The 21,539-nt window shown below is 36.9% G+C and overlaps 1 protein-coding gene across 1 annotated transcript in view; it reads left to right on the top strand.

Annotated features, from left to right (window-relative positions):
- Positions 1–351: 351 nt before the first annotated feature.
- The window catches only part of Ano3 (anoctamin 3), a 283,103-nt gene continuing 261,915 nt past the window's right edge, over positions 352–21,539 (top strand). The window contains exon 1 of the mRNA XM_032903871.1: positions 352–551. Within this exon, the coding sequence (XP_032759762.1) occupies positions 506–551 (46 nt within the window). The 5' untranslated portion in view covers positions 352–505. The remainder of the gene's footprint in view (positions 552–21,539) is intronic.

Here is a 21,539-nt window from a genome sequence, read left to right as displayed (position 1 = left end):
ATCTGTTAGCATCCTCCTGTCAGGACAGACGCCAGCTTCACCCTTCTTTATTTACAGACTAACTTCGAGGAAATTAATACTGGTGCCTGAGTGTGATAAGGAGGCATGGATCTTGAAAATGAGTGTGTTAGTGACAGCTCTAAAGGAATGTTTGGATTTATGTCTTGTCCTTAAGAAATTTCTTCCTCTCCCACGTGCACCAAACCCCTTACAACACCCACCCTCACTGCAGCACTGAGGAACAGCCAGGATGTGGGGTTATTTCAGAAGTAGCCACTGAGGGGAGCCGGCCGCGGACTGCCCTCCCACGTTGCTATGACGATGAGACTGGCGGGCACACAGCCTTCAGAGCTAAGTGCTGGCTAAAGCAGGTGTCAGATTGCGATGAGCTAGGTGGCTCTGGGATTACTCAGAGCCTCAGGAGTGTCTCTGGAAAGTCCGGCTACAATTCCTCCGCATCCCTCTCGGACAGCTCCTCAACTCCGCTGGAACAGGCAGAGTGAAAATGGTCCACCACTCAGGCTCCATTCAGTCCTTTAAACAGCAAAAAGGTCAGTGAGAATTCTTTCTGTCTTCCCTGTGGGCACCACATCCCGCTCCGCATCGCCTTGCCGTTATGCAAAAGCATCCTTTTAACCCGTGTATTGTGTTCAAGAGCTGGGGAACTCTGTAAAGTTAGGACCCCATTTTATAAATGTTTTATCCTGCAGCGGAGATGAGTCTGATATCCGGAGCTGCACAGCGCTCGGGAGGGAACGGAATCTGTCATGCCAGGACTTGTTTGTACGTGTCTCAAGTCTCCTTCAGTGCATTGCAGTGAACTATTTAAGCAGAGAAAAGTCCCTGCAGCACCCGGGGTTTGAAGAGTGAAAATTTGGGTGCTGTTTGCTTCAGTATGCACTTCTAGTGCTCTGTAAGATTCACAAGAGCACAAGTAGTGCTGAGCTTGAAAAACTGTATAATAAATGTATTCGTGGAAAAATCCCAGCTCTCGACTGGTCCCAGATATAATTTCATTGGAAAACTTTATCTTCTGACCCCACGTTTATTACGGGGTTCCTATTTTTATGTGTATTGGGTCTTCCTTCCAGAAACTTCCCATACCGTCATTTATCTTTTACAAAATTTTCACTAGTTGCGTGGGCATGGTCAGATCAAGACTTTTTTTTTTTTATCACTCTTTGTTTTGCTTTCTTATTTAAATAGCTTTTCATAAAGCACTTATTTCTTTAACGAAGATTCTGGGAATTTTATTGTCTTATGAAGTTATTCAGCATTAATGCCATTTACAGAATGAATAATGGTAATTATGACGTATTTGTTAATACAGTCATTAAAATATGTATTTTTCAAGTATTCCATTTTTCACTGAAATAAATATTTATTGAAATCTTACTTCTAATATTCCTTCTCTAAATGACTGTTTTAAGGTATATCTTTGGCTTTATTTCTTAAAAAAAAGATAAAGAAAAAATAAAGAAAAGGAAAGGAAAAAAAAGAAAAAACAAAAAACAAAAAAAAAAAAAAAAAAAAAAAAAAATAAAAAAAAAAAAAAAAAAAAACATACAGAAAAAAAAGCCTTTGGATACCCCCGGAATAACTTAGTGAGGATTTCTTCTTCAGGCAGACTATCGTGCTGAACGACGTTCTCAACAGAAACTGTAATCTGCATGAGTCCTCTTCTGGGTGTGTTGGAATCCGTACGATGTGAGAGACGGTGGGAGTAGATGCATTTGGGTTCCTGCGCAGTTCTATTTAAGCTCGAAGTGTTTTAAGGAAAATTCACTACTTCAAAAAGTTTTATTTCCTTGCAGCATTAAACATGTATTCTAGGGAAAAAGGAGAGATATGGAAAACTTGACACTGTCTCATGCTGTTACATTTTGATGCTTTGGGGGACCTGGAATCTTGGAATATCCCCCCAAATATCTTACTATGTGAGGATATATACGTTGTATGCTAAAGAGTAAAGAACCCATCAACTTTGAGACTGGTTGGCATTGCTCAAAAGAGTGACAAATGTGTCCAAGTCATGGCATTTCATTGTGGCACTTTTATGATACATCACGAGCCATTATTTCTAATTTCCCTATTTTAGCACACACACAAAAAACATCATTAGTAAAAAGGTAAACATGAGGAAAAAGACTGACCAAAAAAGAGGCAAAATTACCTTTTAAGTACATGGTTCTAGTTGAATTTGTCTCTTAAAATATTACTTTCCTTCACCCCCTTTTCTCCCTCCAATCCTTCCAGGTTCCCTCCCATTCATTCCTCCCATGTCCCTTCCTACTCTCAAGTTGACATCCTGTTTCTCTTTGATTATTATTGTTACATATTATTGTTACATATAGACACATATTGAGTACTTAGGCATTGATACAAAGATACAACCTTTTTCGTCTGGTTGTGTTGTTTGAATGTATATGGTACCACATTTGATCACTCTGAATTGAACAACTATTAAGGGGTTCATCCCTGGGAGAGGCTAATTCTCTGCCCAACAGTCATTTGTTGCTTCTAGGTCTTTTTCTAGGGTAGGACCTGCTAAGGAAAGATAATCCACAATAAAGATCAGCTATTTTAATTTTTCAAATAGGAAGAAGCATAAAGACACTCTGGGTGCCTCCTGACCGGAGTGTTTTCCAGTGCTGGTCATCATAACTGCATATTAAAGTGATGAAAATTTTGCACTAAAAGGTTAGAGTCTCGGATTTTAGATTTGCCTTTGTCACTAGATAAATACATTTAGAAAAGTGTCTATCTACTTTTTATATTGATTTATGAATGATATGAAGACACTTGATGTCTGACTTTCTTTTCTTTCCTCCTCCCTGTTAATTAGCCTATATATAATGTACCAACTGAAGGGCTTTGTCATATTTTCACACATTCATAAAATGTATTTTGATCATGTTACCATCTTTATACATTTCATCCCTCTTTCCTTGCCCCTTCTTCCCAGCGTTTTGTACTTTCACTTTATTTTCATATCCTACCACCCCACCCTCTCCTTCCACATGAGAGAAAATACACAATGGTTTTGGGAGACTGTTTTATTAAACCTCACTTCCTACCACCAACATAATCTTATAATCTTATCCATCTATAGGTGGGAACATAGATTGATTCTATGGTTTGGTTAGTGTAAATAATGCCAAATTAAACTGAGTGTGCAGGTAGCCCTCCATTAAGCTGATTTCATTCTTCTAGGTAAAGTGGTTTGTCAAATTCATATGGAATGGACGTTCTGTTTGGGAAACATCCATACTGATTGCCACTGTAGTATTCCATTTCTCTTCTGTTGGACAGGACAAGTAGTTAGCAATGTGAAGTCAGAGATTTTTTCCTTTTACTCTTGATACAGATGACTAAAGCCCTACTTTTGGGAGGAAATTATTTAATTTATTGAACCAAATATGCCATTTTTAGGGTTTTTGTAAGTGAATTCACTATTCTTTAAAATTATTACTAACCACTCTGAATTGAACAATCAACAAGGGGTGTTAACCAGGAAAGGCTAATTCTCTGTGTCCCAAAAGTCACTAGTTGCCTATAGCTTTTTTTTGTCTAGGAAACTCAGAAAACACAATCATCATGCATAAATATTCTCTAGTATTGGAGAAGTCCCTAATGATACTTTTGTGACTCAAATTCAATCCCTGATAATGTTCATCCTATTTAGGGAAACCAATGTACATGGGAGAACAGCTATCCACCTTCAAAAGAAAATAAGTATCAATTGTTAGTCCAATGTCACCATTATTTGATCTATAGCATTTTTTTTCTTTCTGTGTTGCACCTTAATCCCCCATTTACTACCTACAGTTTTAATATTGTTAACTCTATTAGTGTTTATGAAGTGAAAATATCTAATGTATAGAGTTGTAATAGAACTACAAATCTGTTTGACACATTTAGTTGTGATTTAAAATTTAATGATGGAAAAAAACACTCATTGCTATTTCCAGGCTAATCTTAAAGTTGACATATTAGAAATATAGGATATCCTCATAGGGAACACACACACACACACACACACACCAGGACACACATAAACACACACACACATGCACACACACACACACACACACACACACACACACACACACACACACACCAGGACACACACACACACACACACACACACACACACACACACACACACTTTTCCTTTTCTATTTGTGTTTCATTCACTTTTGCTTTACGGAACTACCTTATAGAAATGGTTGACTCTGGACATTTTAACAATTTTCCTTGATGATAGTATCAGTTACAATCACACACTCTGTCTAATTAATGCACTATCTCTGAGGAAGTTTTAAAAGTTATTATAAAGACTATTGAGATGTAAATTTAACTCCATGCATTTAAGATTGCAATTCAGAGAAATGGCATTTATTCTAAACTCAACCCACGTTTATGCAGCACTTGTTTGCTTTGTGATATTATCATTCAGAACATTTTCATTCCTGAACATCTTATAAAAAACAAAATAAAACAAAAGAGAAAATAAAACATAACAAAACAAAACAAAAACTTTTTTCTCTGAGAAGGTTGATACAGTCGGAAATCTTAGAGACATGCAGAGTCGTTATGAGAGTCTTGGGCAAGTCTGCATGTCTGTAGGAAAATGTTGGCATTGTGTTTCTTGATAATGCCACTTGTGAGATCAACAAAGTGTGTTTAAATTTTTGTTCAATTTTAAATACTAAATTTTCTGATGACAGCTTGGATAAGTTAAGACATTTTGAAAGCAAGAATCTTCCACAACAATGAGGAATGCAGGTATTGTCCTATTTCTGAGGTTTTGAGGGTATATTGGAGTGTTTGATTGCAGACAAGTGGGAGGATACACTTACTCTAACTTTAGCACACCTTGGAGTAAACAAGAGCTGGTAAATTAGAGCTGATTTCTGGATACACTCTACATTTGCTCCCTAGACTAGTATGCTGTAATTCACTGAATTCATAAAGGATTCATATGTCATTCAAGAGTGGATGAAAAAAAGGACAATGATAGTTCTGGCTTCTTATGCCTGTTTATTTATCAATATAGCTACCCAGATTTTCAGGGAGGTCATAGGATACATCAAACACAGGCTGTCTCAATCATCTTGGGCTTAATGGTGAGTTAAAGCTGTGAGTGTTTCATTAATTCTAAACAACATTTGGTTAAACATAAAAATAGTATTTTTTTAAACAATTCTCCAGGAGCAAGCACTCAGACAAACTGCTTAATCATAATGATCTTTAATGTTTATATGGAGAATTGCTGGCTGAAAATAACATCCACTTTATTTTTCTCTAAATGATTTGTTACTGCAAGTGCCCATCTGCAAGCCTTTCCCAAGTTCAACTTGGTGCTCGGTTACTGTCTCATGACACACGCAGAGGAAAGTTTCCGGAGAATAGCACCTACTCTCCAAATCTGCTGCTCAAACTTCCTTTTCCCTTAAATGATATCTTTACTGTCAAAATCTTCCTGGAGATTTTAAGAAACAAGAGAAATATCTGAGGACATAAATATACTCGCAGAAATCCATTCACCCTTGTGCACTAACTCCCCTAAGTATTTCTGGACTGCCCTTTTATTTCTTGTAAAAAACAAAATCTAAATTACCTGAAGCATGGGGGAAAGGTTGAAGTGACTGGTATGACTGAATATGATTTTCAGTAAATGTTTCAGTCTATACACCTGCCTGTGTTGAACTGTAGGAGCCAAGGCCTCTGCCACTGGCCTGGATCTGTGATATGTGATATTTTAATATAGACTAGAGTATAATTTATTGTGAATTTTGTGTCTTTATGTGAGATACCATTTTATTGCTGCTCTAATGGTGATGGGGACAACTGTGTTGAGAAATAGTGTTCTGGCAATCAGTCTTACAATATATGGTTACCGCAACCTATCATGTCAGTGTCATATCCCTGGGTTTGCTTTGATTTATAATATTATCTTCTGTATTCATCATCAAATTAACAGAACTGGGTGCCATTTTAGGAACTCAGTTATGATTTGCTACAGAGTTCTTACTGTGCCTACACAAAATACCTAAAAGCCAACATAGCATTATTAATAAATGATGCCACAGTACTACTAATATGCACCACACTTAGATATCTTCCCTCTGAGATAGGAAGCAAGTGTGTTGAACCAGAGTGTTACCGCCAAAGACAGCATTGTTCTTCAGACCCCTGTCTATCACAGTATTTTTCTTTGTGTTTGCAAGAAATCATTTAGTTAATTTTATGATAATTTATTAGCAAACAACAATCTTTAATTTCAGGGTTAAAATTGAGTTCTTTAAGGGGAAAATATTTATATAGATAACCATGCCTCCTTTGTAATATATTGTTTCTGATTTACATTGTAAATATTCATTTTGCTCTTTCTATTTCCTATTGAGTACTCAAGACCCTATTAATAGTTAGGGAATACCAATTGTGATGTCAGAGTCCATCAAGACTACTAAGGGATTACAGTTAATAGCCCGGGAAGAGTTCTCTGCCGGTTGTGCTATCTATTGGGATAGGTAAGGGTCTTGCTCACCATGTAGTTTCTTCTGGAGACACAGGGCATGTTTTCCTGCCAACTGACTTTCTTCTCTCCAAGATGAACACCTTTATGCTTCAGGCTTTGGGATGTCCCAGTTCCCTATGACCAAGAGGATAGTAAGAACTTACCTGAATTTAGCACCATTGAAGGGGTTCCATTGTCACATGGCTCTGAAAGACTAAGGCCAAAATTCTGTTTGATTTTTAAAACGTTCTTACCTCATTGGTTAGGTCTTCAGGCTTTAGTATTTGAACACCAGTTACCAGTCTTCTAGTTTTAATGATCTTGTAACATTTAAGTCGAGAGTAGACAAATATAATGTTTTAGGCCTTTGTTTTTAGGTTTTCAGTACCAGGGATATTTCTTCCTCTGCTATGTTCCTTAAATGAAATTAGAAAGCAGTTGGTTACCTCCATAATATTTATTCAACTATTTTTTTTACAAGTGGCTATAACTTGCCATGCTGGGCATTATTTTAACTCACTAGATTCACGTGCGGTAAGACTGCAGATGGCACACACCCTCTGTCAGTAACTTACGTAGCACTTTCAGCTGAAAGAGAGTCAATAGGGAAGAAATCAACTTGATTTCTCCATATTGTAGCCGACAGGTATGATGTCCTTAAATATATCTGAAAAACCATTGGACTCAACCTACTAATGTTATTTTACTGAATGTACAGAAAGTCAATTTGCCAAATAAATTTCTATCTGTTTACCAAGCAATTATTGAAGCCCTCTGATCTCATCTAAGCTCTCTGTGTACTAGAGTTCAGTTAACGTAGAAACTCATAACTGATCACCGTGTAGAGAGTAAGTTTCAGTGTTGTGCTCAGAAACAAATGAGACATCTATGTAACTCCTCCACCACTGCCTTTAATAAACAGGGACAGTGGTGGAGTAGGGAGCAGAAAGATTTTAACCACCAGAGATTGGGGAGAATGAACTGAAGAACGAATATCTTCTGAATATTAAATGCTCCCTGTATTGGCAGGCTCAGAACAACTGTAGATCTCTGCGCCAGAGCTTCAGCATGAATCAGCCTTATTAATGATCTATTGGCACTTTATGGATTCTGTCAGAAAATTAATCAATTTATTTTAGGCTATGACCCTGGTAGGCCAGCCACAGTCTAGAAGATAGCTCCTCTCTCATGACTGCATGAATAGCACAATCTGGAATTGGTGAGCTATTTTCTTTTTTAAAATAAGGATATAGATTTTGCAGAGGATTAATCTGGATCTGGAGGACTTGAGGAGAAGGTGGAGTAGGGAATGAATATAATAAAAATATGATATTTTCATATATGAAATTCTCAATAAGATAATACAAACATATTACAAAAACAAAAATAATATACAACTTCTTGCATGGTTTAAAATTTGGCATCATTAAATTTTCTACTCTACTATAAAAGTCTTGGATCCAAATTGTATTCACAATATAACAGAAATTGAGAGATCCTGTCTGCTTGGATTTTTTTATAAAGATTCTTTTTCATTTTCCCCCAGTGGTCTGAGAATTAGATAATACTAGAAATGATTTATGAAGCCAAACATACTTCTTTAAAATTCAGTGTGGTTTTAAATACTTACAAATATCCTGTTTGTAAGACTTATAAAAATAATATAAATGAATGTAATAGTTTTAATGGGTGGTCGACCCTAGTATTATGTCACTGATAACAAACTGGCAGAATTAAAATATCATTGAGGTCATTCTACAAGGATTTCTGCACTTAAGAATATCAAAAGACAACTCCTCCAGCCAGCTGAAGGACAGTATTACACCAATTAATCACCACAAGGCACATGTTCCTCCCCTCTCCCATCCAATTTTAGTTTTTATCGTAGTAGGTTTTAAAGGTATCTCTTCTAGGCTTCAATGAATTAGAGAGAAATCTTCCACTTGGTGGGCAATTTATCACAAAGAACTATACATTATACTAACTTAGTTCATTTGAAATATAAAGGTTATGTTCATTCCAGTAAAAGTTCGTAGAGATAAAGCTTGTAATGACCATGAACAACAAAGTATGTGGGTGGTAAGTAAATGAAAGTAGAAAATGCAAGGGGATCCCCACAGGTGTGCTTTGGATAGCTAGGAAAAGAACCCTTTACTGTGAAAAACTGGGATATATACTATGGGCATCATCTCTTAAAACTTGTTTTTCCACTAGAATGATTTTGCAAACTTGGTGAGCCATTTCTATTCTTTTACCTATATTCTTCCATTACCTTTGTATGATCAAATTGGCTCCATTAAAAGACACTTTTTCACCTGCCCACAGCTGTGGGAACCTTCAATATGCACATCTCCCATTTCCTCCTTTTTAGTTTTTCTTACTTAAGTTAGAACGATTATCCGATTTCAGAATTTTCTCTTACAAAGACCTCACTCCATTTCTAATTTTCCCGGACTTAGAGGTAACCAACTTGGCTGAGGAAATTTACCTCTTACGTCTTGAATGATTGTCCTGTTTGTTAAGACTTGTGCTTCTCACTCTCTTTACTATCATAATAGATTGCAGATAATACACCTACTAACACCATCTAAAAATAGGGCCTAAGTTGGAAAAACATCTAAAACTCTCCTTTCAGAATGCTTTGTGATATTCCAATGTACCTTATATCTTACAAGAAAAGATTAAAGGATACCTATTCCTTGAAGTGAGGGCAGGGCGATAATAGGAATCTCGGTGGGATTTGTTTCTATTGACCTGTTCAGAAGAAGACATCTTCCAAAACGCTCTCTTAAACTACCACAGTTCTTAATGACAATGAAGGCAACAATTGGACCCAATTTCAAAGCACATATGGACTAGATTCTGCAAAACTGTCTAGAAACACACATTTCTAAAGGAAACATCACAATAAAACATCAGGAGGTTGTAACAAGAGTCAACTCAACAAAACAAACTCCCCATGCTAACTCCAAAACTTAAGCCTCAAAAACATAGAACATTAAAAAAAAATTGAATGGCTATTGTTTAAAAAAAATTATGACAATTGGTAGGCCCTCAGGCCAAATCATTCTCACAAAGGAATGATAGTTTGTTAAATGCAGAAGTGGCTTCGGTGGACTGTCACTCTGACAGAGACACCCAGGAATGTATGTGTGTGTGTGTGTGTGTGTGTGTGTGTGTGATATGTGTATGTATGTGTATGTGTATATGTTATATATATATGCATGTATGTGTGTATGATGTATATGTAAATATGCATATATATATATATATATATATCCATGTGTAATTTCCATCCCCATACCTCATTACTTCCCTATCCTTACACAGTGCTTAGAGAATAGCTTTATGCTCCCAAGCAGAAACTCTTCATATTACCCTGAAGCAAATAGGACAGCCTTGCATTAACAGTCTGCCCCATATCACTAATCCTGCTACAAAATTCTGGCTTAAGCTGGACAGAAGCTGAAACCCTCCCATAGAATCCTAGATTCCAGGAAACTCTCTTGCCACAGGAAACCCCAAACATAACATTATCTTTTACACTGGGCTGCCTCAACATACTAGTAAGAGGCTGGGCATGTATTCATAAACCTGAAGTTTGAGTATCCTAAGAGACAACAATAATACAGGACCTTTTGTCAAGTGCAATTGGAAAAACAGAAGGTACATTGACAAGAATACACAGTACAGACCTCTACTCACAGGTCTAATTTGTGTCAAATATCAGTCAAATCTCCCCGCAATACTGAGAGTCACCCTAACCCAAAACCAGTTGATTTATAACCTTGTGTCAGCCTCTCAAGACAAGCAAAATTATATAAATCTGCTGTGAAACAAAATCATCATTTTCATTTTGTTCAAAGGGTGCTAGAGAATTGATCTACTCATTAGAAAGCCTGACCTCTGATTTTAATAGATAATTATACTTGTAGTTCTCACCTGGTTGATCCTGTTCTGGTGTTTGTGTGATATTATAGTGTAGCACACAAGCAGTAAAAAGTAGAAGCAAATAGAAGGATGTCCTTTCCTCTGCCCCTTTTTTGAATGTATAGTTGTTCCTGGATATTCCTCACAATTTTTGGATAATTCCCAGGATAGTTATTCAAAGTAAATTATTAATGGATGGATTCTTTCTACTTTTGACTGGAGTTCTTGCCCACTTTCCTTCCAATAATGGAGTCAATTGGGGTACCAATAGCATGTCTCCTATACTTGGCAAATCTTGAAGAGTAGCTCCTCATGGCAGGTAGCTAATACAAGAATGGATGAGTCACTGTGCTTGTAGCTAATGATGGAGTCTGGAAAGCAGGTCTTCATGGACGGAGGTTCTTGACACTGGACAGAAGGCTTCACAGAGTGGAAAACTTTACAGGAGGAGCTCCTTTATTGCTACCACTGCCTGTTAGTGGGAGGAAGCATTGTGACTGAACTGTGTTCTACGTGATTTAAGAGCCCACATCTATAACCACTCAAAAGTCCACAAGGATCTAATTTTATACATCTTTTGAATAGCTGGGAAGCATTTGAGTTCTATCAATTTCCAAATTACCTGTCTATAGCAAATCCCCTTTGTCTACCTGTCTTCTTTATGAGTAATAGGACTTTTTCAGGAAGAATTTTACTATATTCGAGCTTAATCATGACCCCAATGGACCACTGTTCTTTCTGGGGTGAGTCACTTTGTATCTAAAACAAAAGCATCTGGGACTCTAAGAGCCAAATCCCTGCTCTTGGTATACTTCACCAGGAACTACAGAAGTGTGAAATTATATTCTAAACTTGGCAGTGCATTAGTACAATCAACCTTGCAGTCTCATCAGCTATTGTCTTTCCTCCTAAATAACACTTCTTCTAAATAACAGAAACTACTTTAAATTGTAACATTGATCCAACAGTTAGATATTTAGCAAGTCTGGACCTGCTGCTGCAAAATAGAGCAGAATATGATCTCCCATTATTACCACAGCTCAGATATAGTCTGCCCAAGAACTGGAGCTCTTCTTTCTGGGTAAAAGTGGAAAGATATAGGAAGTATATGTCTGAAAATATTTTACAAATGTCATGTGTTGATTGTGCATATTGACCAGTTTCTAAAAAGTTATTAGGTTGACAAAAACTTAATAGAACTCATACAAGTTTGAATATTTTATGGTTGGCTTTGAGGCAAACACTACCAGCATAATTTTGGGGATATGAAGATGGTGTGGTTAGATGATGGTGTGGTTAGATATTACATATAGGCATAGATATAGATTAAAAGGGTTCATCCTTTTTTGGTATCTTGAGCAATTTTTGTTCATTTATCTAGATCTATGTGATTAAACTTCTTAACTTTCAAGATTCAAGAATCATCTGGAATTCAGTAATTGTCAAGCCTTCCAGTACGTTAAATTTAAACTTCACGGAAAAAGGCTAGGACTTTTTAATTTTAACAATAAATCTTAAATGCTTACAAGCAAGATCATTTCAAAACAGCAATATAGTAGATTAATATTTTGATTGCATATAACCATGCAAATAGTGACATTTAAAGTGGTTTTCAATCAGTTACTAATGAAAATTATTTGTTTTATACCAATGTGATAAAAACCTAAATATGTTTAATCATATTCATTGATTTCATACCATGCAAATATAGCTGTACTTTATAATGTTAACAAAAAATTCAGCATTAGAACATATATCTAGACATAATGACCTGTCAATATTAAGTCATGGGAATATAAAGAGATTCATAACTATTTTTAATAGTGTCACGTTTTTAATTGCCTCTTCCACATTTCATCTTTTGTTGGTTTGGAGTTCAGAGAATTTGAAGGTGAATATTTTGGTTTTATTCTACTGATATCTGGAACTCCTTCTTTCTCTGATGCAACATATATTAGTGAATTTACACATTTCCCTCTTCACCATTTTTTCTTACATGTTTAAATTATGTTTACTTGAGGGAGGGATTGGCAGAATGCATGTGTGGAGCCAAGATGATAACCAGTAGAAGCACATTATCTTCTTCCACCATGTGATTCCCAGCACTGAACTGAAGTTCTCAGGCTTAGGGAAAAGCCCCTTTACCCACAGGGTCCTCTTGCTGGGTCTTCCTACATTATCTTGATTATACTTATCAATTCAAGAAAATTGAAAGAATTGCCTAACACATATTATAAACTCAATTTTATTTTGTTTTGTTATAAGGATGATGGAATCCAGACCTCTTTAAGATATATTAATTAGTTCTCTTTTAGTTGTGACCAAAGGAAATTTTGCTGAAATTAAATGATCCAGGACATTCAAATACTTGTTTAAAACTATAGTAACTTCATGGTATGACTAAGACCAAAGTTGATGATTTCTCAGAAAATGTATTTTAGAATTTAAAAAGTTACTAACAGGTCAAAATCTGTGTTAACTCCTCTTACCATACAGGAAAGCGGCAGGAGCAACTTTTGTAAGCAACGAGTAAGTTTGTGGCATTGAGTGACAATGGTTGATGTCACAGTTTTATACTTAGATACAAACATCTATGCTGTTAAGCTATATACATTAAATGCTTATAGCTTCAAAGTTTCAGTCATGCTTATGCAGTTAAAAATAGTTAAATAGCTGAACAGGCTGTCACATACCGACAGTTCTAGTACTTGGTAGGTAAAGGCAGGAAAATCAGTTCAATTTCAACCAGGGCTTCAAAGTGAGTGGGAGACCATCCTAGGAATACATGAAGCCTTGTCTTATAAAACTGAACAGTTTTCTAAGTGGGATAAAAGTAAACGTTAAAAATCATCAGTATCATCTGCAGACTATCTGAATCCCTCACATACAATGTAATTTATCATTTGTTAAATTAGATATCATTTCTTACAGAATTACCTGAAGTCTAACATTTTAAAAATAATATTTTTATTAATTGTCTGAATATGTCATACCCTTACACTGTGGTCTGCTCTATTTTTTATTATCATCAATTTGACTAATCAGTGTGTAGTGTTATTTTCCAATTAAATTGATTGATGCTTAATAACATAGGGATTAAGTCATGCTAAGGTTAATTTCCTTTGGTGGTAAATTTTCTCCTGAGAAATATCTCATATTTTTCATTTACTTTATATTTATTGCTACTCTTTTCCAATTTGTTTTAATGTTTAAAAAATTCTTATATTTTTAACTATTTTAGTTTTACTTGGCAAAACTCAGGAGCCATCATAAGCCTGTAGTAGGCAAATGGATATGTAAGTAAGGCAAACTCTTTTTTTTCTTCAGATTATTATTTTTTTTATAATTACTAGTCTTTAATCTTTTTTTTTACAGTCCAGCCATTATCATTGAGGTTTGCCCTCTATCTGTTCCTTATGCCATTCCTCCCCCCAGACCCCCACCCATCCTCGGACCTCCCTACTCCCTAGAGCCTCAAGTCTCTCACAGCTTAGGTGCATCTTCTCTCACTGACGCCAGACAAGGCAGTCCCCTGCTGAATATGTGTCTGGGGCCTTAGACCAGCTCATACATGCTGCCTGGGTCAGAGATCTCAGGGGTCCCGGCTAGTTGAGGCTGCTGGTCTTTCTATGGGGTCACCCTCCTCCTCAGCTTCTTCCAGCTTTTCCCTAATTCAAACACAAAGGTCCCCAGCCTCTGTCCCTTGATTGGATATAAGTATCTGCATGTGACTTTTTCAACTGCTTGGGCCACTCCAAGGGCAGCCATGATAGATTCCTGTCTGTAAGCACATAGCATCAGTGTCAGGCCTTGGAGTCTCCCCTGGAGCTGGATCCCAATTTGGGCTTCTCACTGAACCTCCTTTCCCTCAGTCTCTTCTCCATTTTTGCTCAGGAACAATTCTGAGTCAGAGTTTTTTTACTGTGGGATGGCAACCCCATCCCTCCACTTCATGCCCTATCTGTCTATTAGACTCTACAAGTTCCCTCTCCCCATTGGAAGACATTTCATCTAAGGAGGTCATTTCATCAACTCTTTGAGTCCTGAAAGTCTCTCACCTCTCCATTCTCTGGTACATTCTAGCCCCCCACCCCTACCTCCTACCTCCTGATGTTGCCTGTTTACATTCTTTCTGCTGGCCCTCAAGACTTCAAACCTCCCTCACCCCCACCCCACCCCCCACCCCTAACCACAAGCAAACTCTTGATTGAAGGTGTTTTGTTTTCTTGATTTTTTTCCGATTATTTTACTGACACATTTTCTCAAGTAGCTTCCTGAAACTTAGTGGAAGAGTTAATTCTTTTTAGAATTTACAATAATATTTCTTTTTTTCCTCTTAACTACAAATGTTTGATCATTTATCAGGTCTGCACAGACGAGTTCCTAAGAGCTGAAATATGTCCCCATCACTAAGCCAGAATCAATTTCCAACTGATAACCAGTTGCAAATGAATTTAGTTTCCTGCAAGTGAATCTCATTGGGAAAAATAAGTACTATTAAGAACAGACCACATGCCCAGCAGTAGATGGCCAACAGAAAACAAACTCAAAGGCATGTTTGAAGACTCCTTGTCTCATAAGGATGTCAGGGCTTTGCCTTTCATTTACATTTTTCTCTTAAATTTTTATTTTATTTTTAATTTTATTCTCTCCTTTTAACCAACAGGTCCTTTGCATATATATGTTATGGTTTCCAGTTTTGTGAAGTTTGGGGGATTCTTGAGTATATGAACAAGTACATGTCTGTGTTTTGTACTTTAGGTTCTTTTCCTTCTGCATGTTTATTCAATTCTTATATGTAATTTTATTTATATCATTATACTTTATGCTATTAATTATCCGGAAGGCAGCTCCTTTTCTAATAAAAGACAAAAAAGGGTGGATGCGGATGGGAGGGGAAGGAGGAGGAACTCGGAGGAGTGAAGGAAACAGCAATTAATATACATTATTCGAGAAGAAGATCTATTTCCAAGAGCAAAACAAAAAGACATGAATTTGAGAGGAAGTGGGGAGGAAACAGGGTTAGTTGGAGTATGGAGTGGGAGGTATAGAAATAATATAAATGTATTGCTCATTCATGTATGAAATTCTCAAAAGTAAAAATCTTAAATCAAAATAAATGAATAAATGGAATCACTATGAGAACAAAATAATTTTAAATGAAAATTATTTCCTCTCAAAAGGTTAACAGCATGATTCAATTGTTACTTTTCAGTTGACAAATTAGTAATCTTAAAGCCTTTCTACATCCTACCTTTGTTAACATTATTTTATTGTATTTCTATTCTCTCCTACGTGTTTTAGCCTAATATTTTAGATAGATGAACAGACAATAAATATGAGCTTGACAAATATGCTCTCATTGTGTGGATAACCTGGTGCCTTTTGACAGCGTTCTTGAAGTAAGAATCTTTCTATCAGAACTAGTAACATGCTCAGAGATTGTCCTGAATTTTTCTACAAATCCAAGTTCACCCAATTTTTAACCTTAGATCCATACTCAAAATGAGAGTATTTTATAAACCTGTTTGCTAACAGCCTGAAAAAGACAGGCCCGGTTTCAGAACTAATTTACTCATGACTATTTCCTACAGCCTGGGTAACAGTTATTGTTGGAAACAAGGCATATGCAGGACCATTGGTCTGTTCTGAAGGACCATTTGTCAAGAAGTTTAATGTTTCGAGGAGAAGATAAAGACACTTGGGTGCCTTTGTAAGCATTTTGTATGTGAAGAAAACAGTCAGATAATGTTAGAGGTATTTTTTATTTCAAGTATGTGATGACATTTTTTTCTGTTCCAGGCTTTCCCCCTATAACTGTACCTAGGAACAAAATCAGAACTGCATTGATTCAGTTCTTTATTGTAATATTTATAATAAAACATCATTGTATTCAACACAGTAATGTGTTCTGACTGCATTGTGCAAAATGATTGATGGTGCAATTATAATGATTGTGGGCTGTTTATGCTTCCCGTTATGAGTGCCAGGTGAAAAGACTAGAGGACATTGCAGTTAATGTACTTAACGGTAATGGAGAAACACTGGTGAGATTCAGAACTCTAGTGCCAGCTGCCAGTGTTCCTTGCTGCTCTGATGATTTGCAAGCTCATATTTTCAAAGTATTGCTCTAAGAACTTTGCACGCATCTGAAGCTGGAGAACGAGGAGCCCTCACAAACTGTCGGCACAGTGCCATCTACTTTGTTGTTTTTAACATTCGAGATGAGGATTTTATTTTATTTTAGTGTTTTTTGGTGACAGCCACCCAGTATCTCTACAATTAAGCAACCTAAGCATTTTGTTATATTCTGGTAGATTTTTCAAAACTATTTTTTTCAAGAATGCCTTTTTTTCTGGTCTCTTGCTTCAAAATACACCTGAATGTTGCTTGAATGCTACTAATTTTTTAAACATACTCTGTGTCTGATTCAAAGATTCAGTAGGTCTGTACACTGTTCTCTGCACTCACTGTGTTGAATTTACATCCTGACGCTTGGAATTAGATGATTCTTTAGTCTTAACTCCTCTGTCTGGTGCCAGTATCATCACAGTTTTCCTTAACTACTTCTATGTTCAAATCAGACTCATGTTCTCAAGAAAATGTAGCAGAAAGCTATAGTCAGTCGCTACCAATGGCAAATTTCATTTTGAGGTGAGCTAATAATGAACTCTGAATGCCTACAGAGTCAAATATCCAGTCAAATTCCAATGTGTTCTCCCTTTAATCTTCAGCAAATACATAAAATAGATATAGTTTTCCATTAAAACTGATGATTTGAAAGAAAAGGTAACCTATTGGATTTGGAGTAATAGATAACCTGTTGAAATTTCTATGCCTGACCTTGAATTCCTTGAATTAAATTATTTTAATACAGTGACTGGAAGCAAAAGTTGCTGCTTTTTAAGCAGATGGCCTTGTGGCAGTTACAATAAGTCCTAATAAGATCTATCCCCTACCAGAGTTATTTTCCCACTGATATAAATAAATGAATACGTATGTACTTTGTATATGTTCATAATATCGGTTTACCTCATAAGTTAATTTGATATTGATAGGAAGAAATAAACCTTTCTGTTTAAGACAGTAGAATATTGTTGAGTGCCCATTCTATGCTTTAGAAAGTAGATCAAAGGTAAAATTATACATTTCCCCCACCCCCAAAAAAAGGAGGAGAAGAAAAACAGAGTTTGGGATATTACCTTTCCAAGTGATGCATTACGATTGAGAACAGCATAAAGAAGCCAGGATCTTGGTGTACCCACTTTAAAACTAGCACTCAACTAGTTTTTCCTGTGCTGGTAAGGGCATGTGATGATCTGTAGTCGATACCCTGCTCAATTCTGTAACCCCCTGTGAATCAGAGGAAGCAATACTGACCACATTTTAGATTTCTCAAATAAAATGATAGAACTGAAACAAAAATGTTCCTAAAGACCCCTCTAATTGTCACACCCCTGTATTTCCATGACAGTTGTAGAGAAAAGCAAAGTATCCAGAGCTTCAATAGTGCCATAACTTTTCTTTAAAATACGCCTCTCTCTAAAATGCACATGCCTTGCTCCATCTGTCCAGACATTTCAAATCAGTCATTCTAATTTTGATCAATTAAACAATGAACGTAACCCCCTAATTCAAATTCATGTACAAAATACATGTAAACTATCTGGGTGATTGTTCCAGCATATCTACTGTCTATTTGATATAAATTTAACAAAACCTTGGCATTTAAAAATAAATAAACTCATCTACATTCATTCAAAAGAAAACACTAGCATTCAGAAAGCTGAGGGAAGAGAATTCAAAATGGAGGCAGTCTGAGTCTACATACTGAGACTTTATCGAAAATATAAAACAGATAAAATGTAATCAATAAAAATAAGAGGGGGTAGAAATAGAAAGGAAAGGAAGGAAGAAGGGGGAACAGAAAGAGAGAGAGAAGGACAGAGGAAGGCAGGGAGTGGGGAGAGAGAGAGAAATGAAAGAAGGAAAGTTGAAAACATTGTACAGATTTTACATCATAGCACACATAATTTTGTCCTCATTCAAAAGATACAGAGTGCATACACACATCAGCAAATGTGTTCTTATTTATTCATCTATTCCAAATGAGATGGATTTGAGATTTGACTGTGAATCAATAGATCTCTCATAAATAGTGGAAATTCATGTAAGTGTATAGATGAACACAGTATGCTAGGGAAGGTAAAGAAATGAGGCAAGAAATATGGAGCACTTCAGATTATTCATATTCTAGAAGAGAATATAGGCAATATTAAAAAAATCAAGTCCACAAAGAAGCATTTAAAGGTCTGGGGATCCATTCAATGTTTTTCTTCTCTAAATATTATATATTAAATATATATTCAATACTTCCTGTTACCAGTTTTACTTCTTTCCTTTCACTCCTTCTAATCCTTGCCTCTACCACCTTCTGTCTCGCCCAGATCCACTCATCCTTCCTTTCCCTTTCAGAAAACAGCAGGCCTCCCAGGGATATCAAGTGAACAAGGCATAACAAGATGTAATAAAACAAGACACAAACCTACATATTAAGGCTGGATGAGGCAACCAAGTAGGAGGTAAAGTATCAGAAGAGCAGGCAAGATAGTCCATGACAACGCCCCTCCCATTATTAGGAGTCCCACAAAAACTCCAAACTGAAGAAGCACAATATATGTGCAGAGGACCTAGTACAACCCATGCAGGCTCCGTGATTCCTGCTTCAGTCCCCATGAGGTTCTAGGAGTCCTGTTTAGTTGATACCTCATCTGCCGGTATCCTCTACTCTTTTGGCTCCTAAAATTCTTCCCACCACCATTTAATTTTTTCTTATTTTCATTTTCTTGATTGCCTCCTCCTTCTTCCTCCTCCTCCTCCTCCTCCTCCTCCTCCTCCTCCTCCTCCTCCTCCTCCTCCTCCTCCTCCTCCTCCTCCTCCTCCCTCCTCCTCCTCCTCCTCCTCCTCCACTTTCTCTTCCTGCTCCACTCCTATCTTACCCCATGAGCCTTCTCTGACACCAACTTTTAAAATTTTCTTCACTTCAATCTGAGAGCTCCAACACTAGAGAATTTGTTTCTTTTGTTTTCTGTTTAAAATAGAAAGCATTCGGTTAAATACCAATGCTTTGTCCATTTCTTCTTTACCTTTGTTCTAACACCCTTTATTACTTTTTGAATATTTGTCAAATTCATTCGACTGCCCACACACAACACACATTCCTCCCTCCCTCACCCCTCTCTCCCCGCTTTATACCCCATTCTGGCCCTCCTTCCTTATTTCTTTCATTTCTCTCTTCCTTTCTTTCTTTCAGCTTGTTTTTAACTTTATTACCTTTCCACTTCTTCAATGAACCAAGAATATATAGCAATTGCACTGTTTGTATTAACAGCTGTAAATTTGATATTTTGGAAGATTTCATATGTGTATTGTATATACATCATTTTCATACCTGCTCTCCACCTCCAACTTCTCCTGAACACATATTCAAACTCCTGAGCTCTTATTTAGTTTAGTGCTGAGCCATTTCAGTGTTGCCCCTATTTGATTATATTCAGTGCTGACAGCTTGACATTGGATAATCTGTCAATGAGACTCGCCTTTGGAGAAGAATCATTCTCCCTCTCTAAACACCCATTAATTCTTCATGTAGAGTAGGAGGGCCTGGGGAGATTTCTCTCATTCATGTTGGTGTTTCAACTGGAGTTTTATTGTGTTGGACTTGTTTGGACTTGTTCTCATAGTGTCTAAAGATGCTGTGCAAGTTGTCAAAGAAGAAAAATAATCAACAGTCTTACAAAACTGTAAAATCTGTAGACCACCAATAACCATCCCATCAAGATATTCCCAATGCAACAATAAGGGCACTTATACTAAAGGAGTAAACAACCATATAATTGGACTTAAGACACCCCAACACGAGAAATCTCATTCCTGATTCTGTAAAAATTCAGCCATCTATCTACCCACACCTAGTGATATAATGGACTCCAGAGGAGGACCTACTACTGACCTTTTGCTATGCCAATATAACTTCAAAATTCACTCTAAATGCAAATCATTAGAGCTTCAGGCATACACATAAGTATAGCTCTCATCAAGTAACTTCTCTTTTAAGCAGGTGGGAACCACTGCAGAACATTATAAAAAATTCTAATTTTCAACAGTGTCTGATGTTTTTGTTAAAAATATCTAACAGATTAAGTTCTTTGTTTTTATTGAATATTTATTTATATTTCGGATGTTATTCCCTTTCCCGACTTCCTGTCCATAAGTCCCCTATCCCATCCCCCTCCCTTTCCTCCATAAGGGTGTTCTCCTCCCCATCCAGCCCCTCCCTCCAACATTCCCTTACACTGGGGGTCTAATCTTGGCAGAACCAAGGGCTTGTCCCTCCTTTAGTGCCCCCAACAAGGCCATCATCTGCTACATATGCACCTGGAGCCATGGGTCAGTCCATGTATAGTCTTTGGGTAGTGGTTTAGTCCCTGGGAGTTCTGGTTGGTTGGCATTGTTGTTTTTATGGGGAAGCAAGCCCCTATAATTCTTTCATTCCTATCTCTAATGCCTCCAACAGGGGTCCCATTCTCAGTTCAATGGTTTGCTCCTAGCACTCACCTGTGTATTTGACATGCTCTGGCTGTGTCTCCCAGGAGACATCTATATCTGGATCCTGTCAGCAGGCACTTCTTAGCTTCATCAATCTTATCTAGTTTTGGTGGCTGTATGTATGGACCACATGTGGGGCAGGCTCTGAATGGCTGTTCCTTCAGTCTCTGCTCCAAACTTTGCCTCCATATCCCCTGCTATGAATATTTTTGTTCCCTCTTTTAAGAAAGAGTGAAGCATCTGCACTTTGGTCATTCTTCTTCTTGAGCTTCATGTAGTCTGTGGATTATGTCTTAGATAATTTGAACTTTTGAGCTAATATCCACTTATCAATGAGTGCATACTACATGTGTATTTCTGTGATTGGGTTACAACCTTTTGCCATGCATAGTTTTATGTTCTTTTTATCACTGTAATACTTCATGTAAGAAGGCGTCACCCATTGTTACTTCAAAAGACACTGAGTATTCAGTTGAGT

This window comes from Rattus rattus, chromosome 5, assembly GCF_011064425.1.
Source record: "Rattus rattus isolate New Zealand chromosome 5, Rrattus_CSIRO_v1, whole genome shotgun sequence".
Taxonomy (NCBI): Eukaryota; Metazoa; Chordata; class Mammalia; order Rodentia; family Muridae; genus Rattus; species Rattus rattus.
Note: the sequence above shows the minus strand (reverse complement) of the source record. Positions and strands in the feature narration are given on the sequence as shown.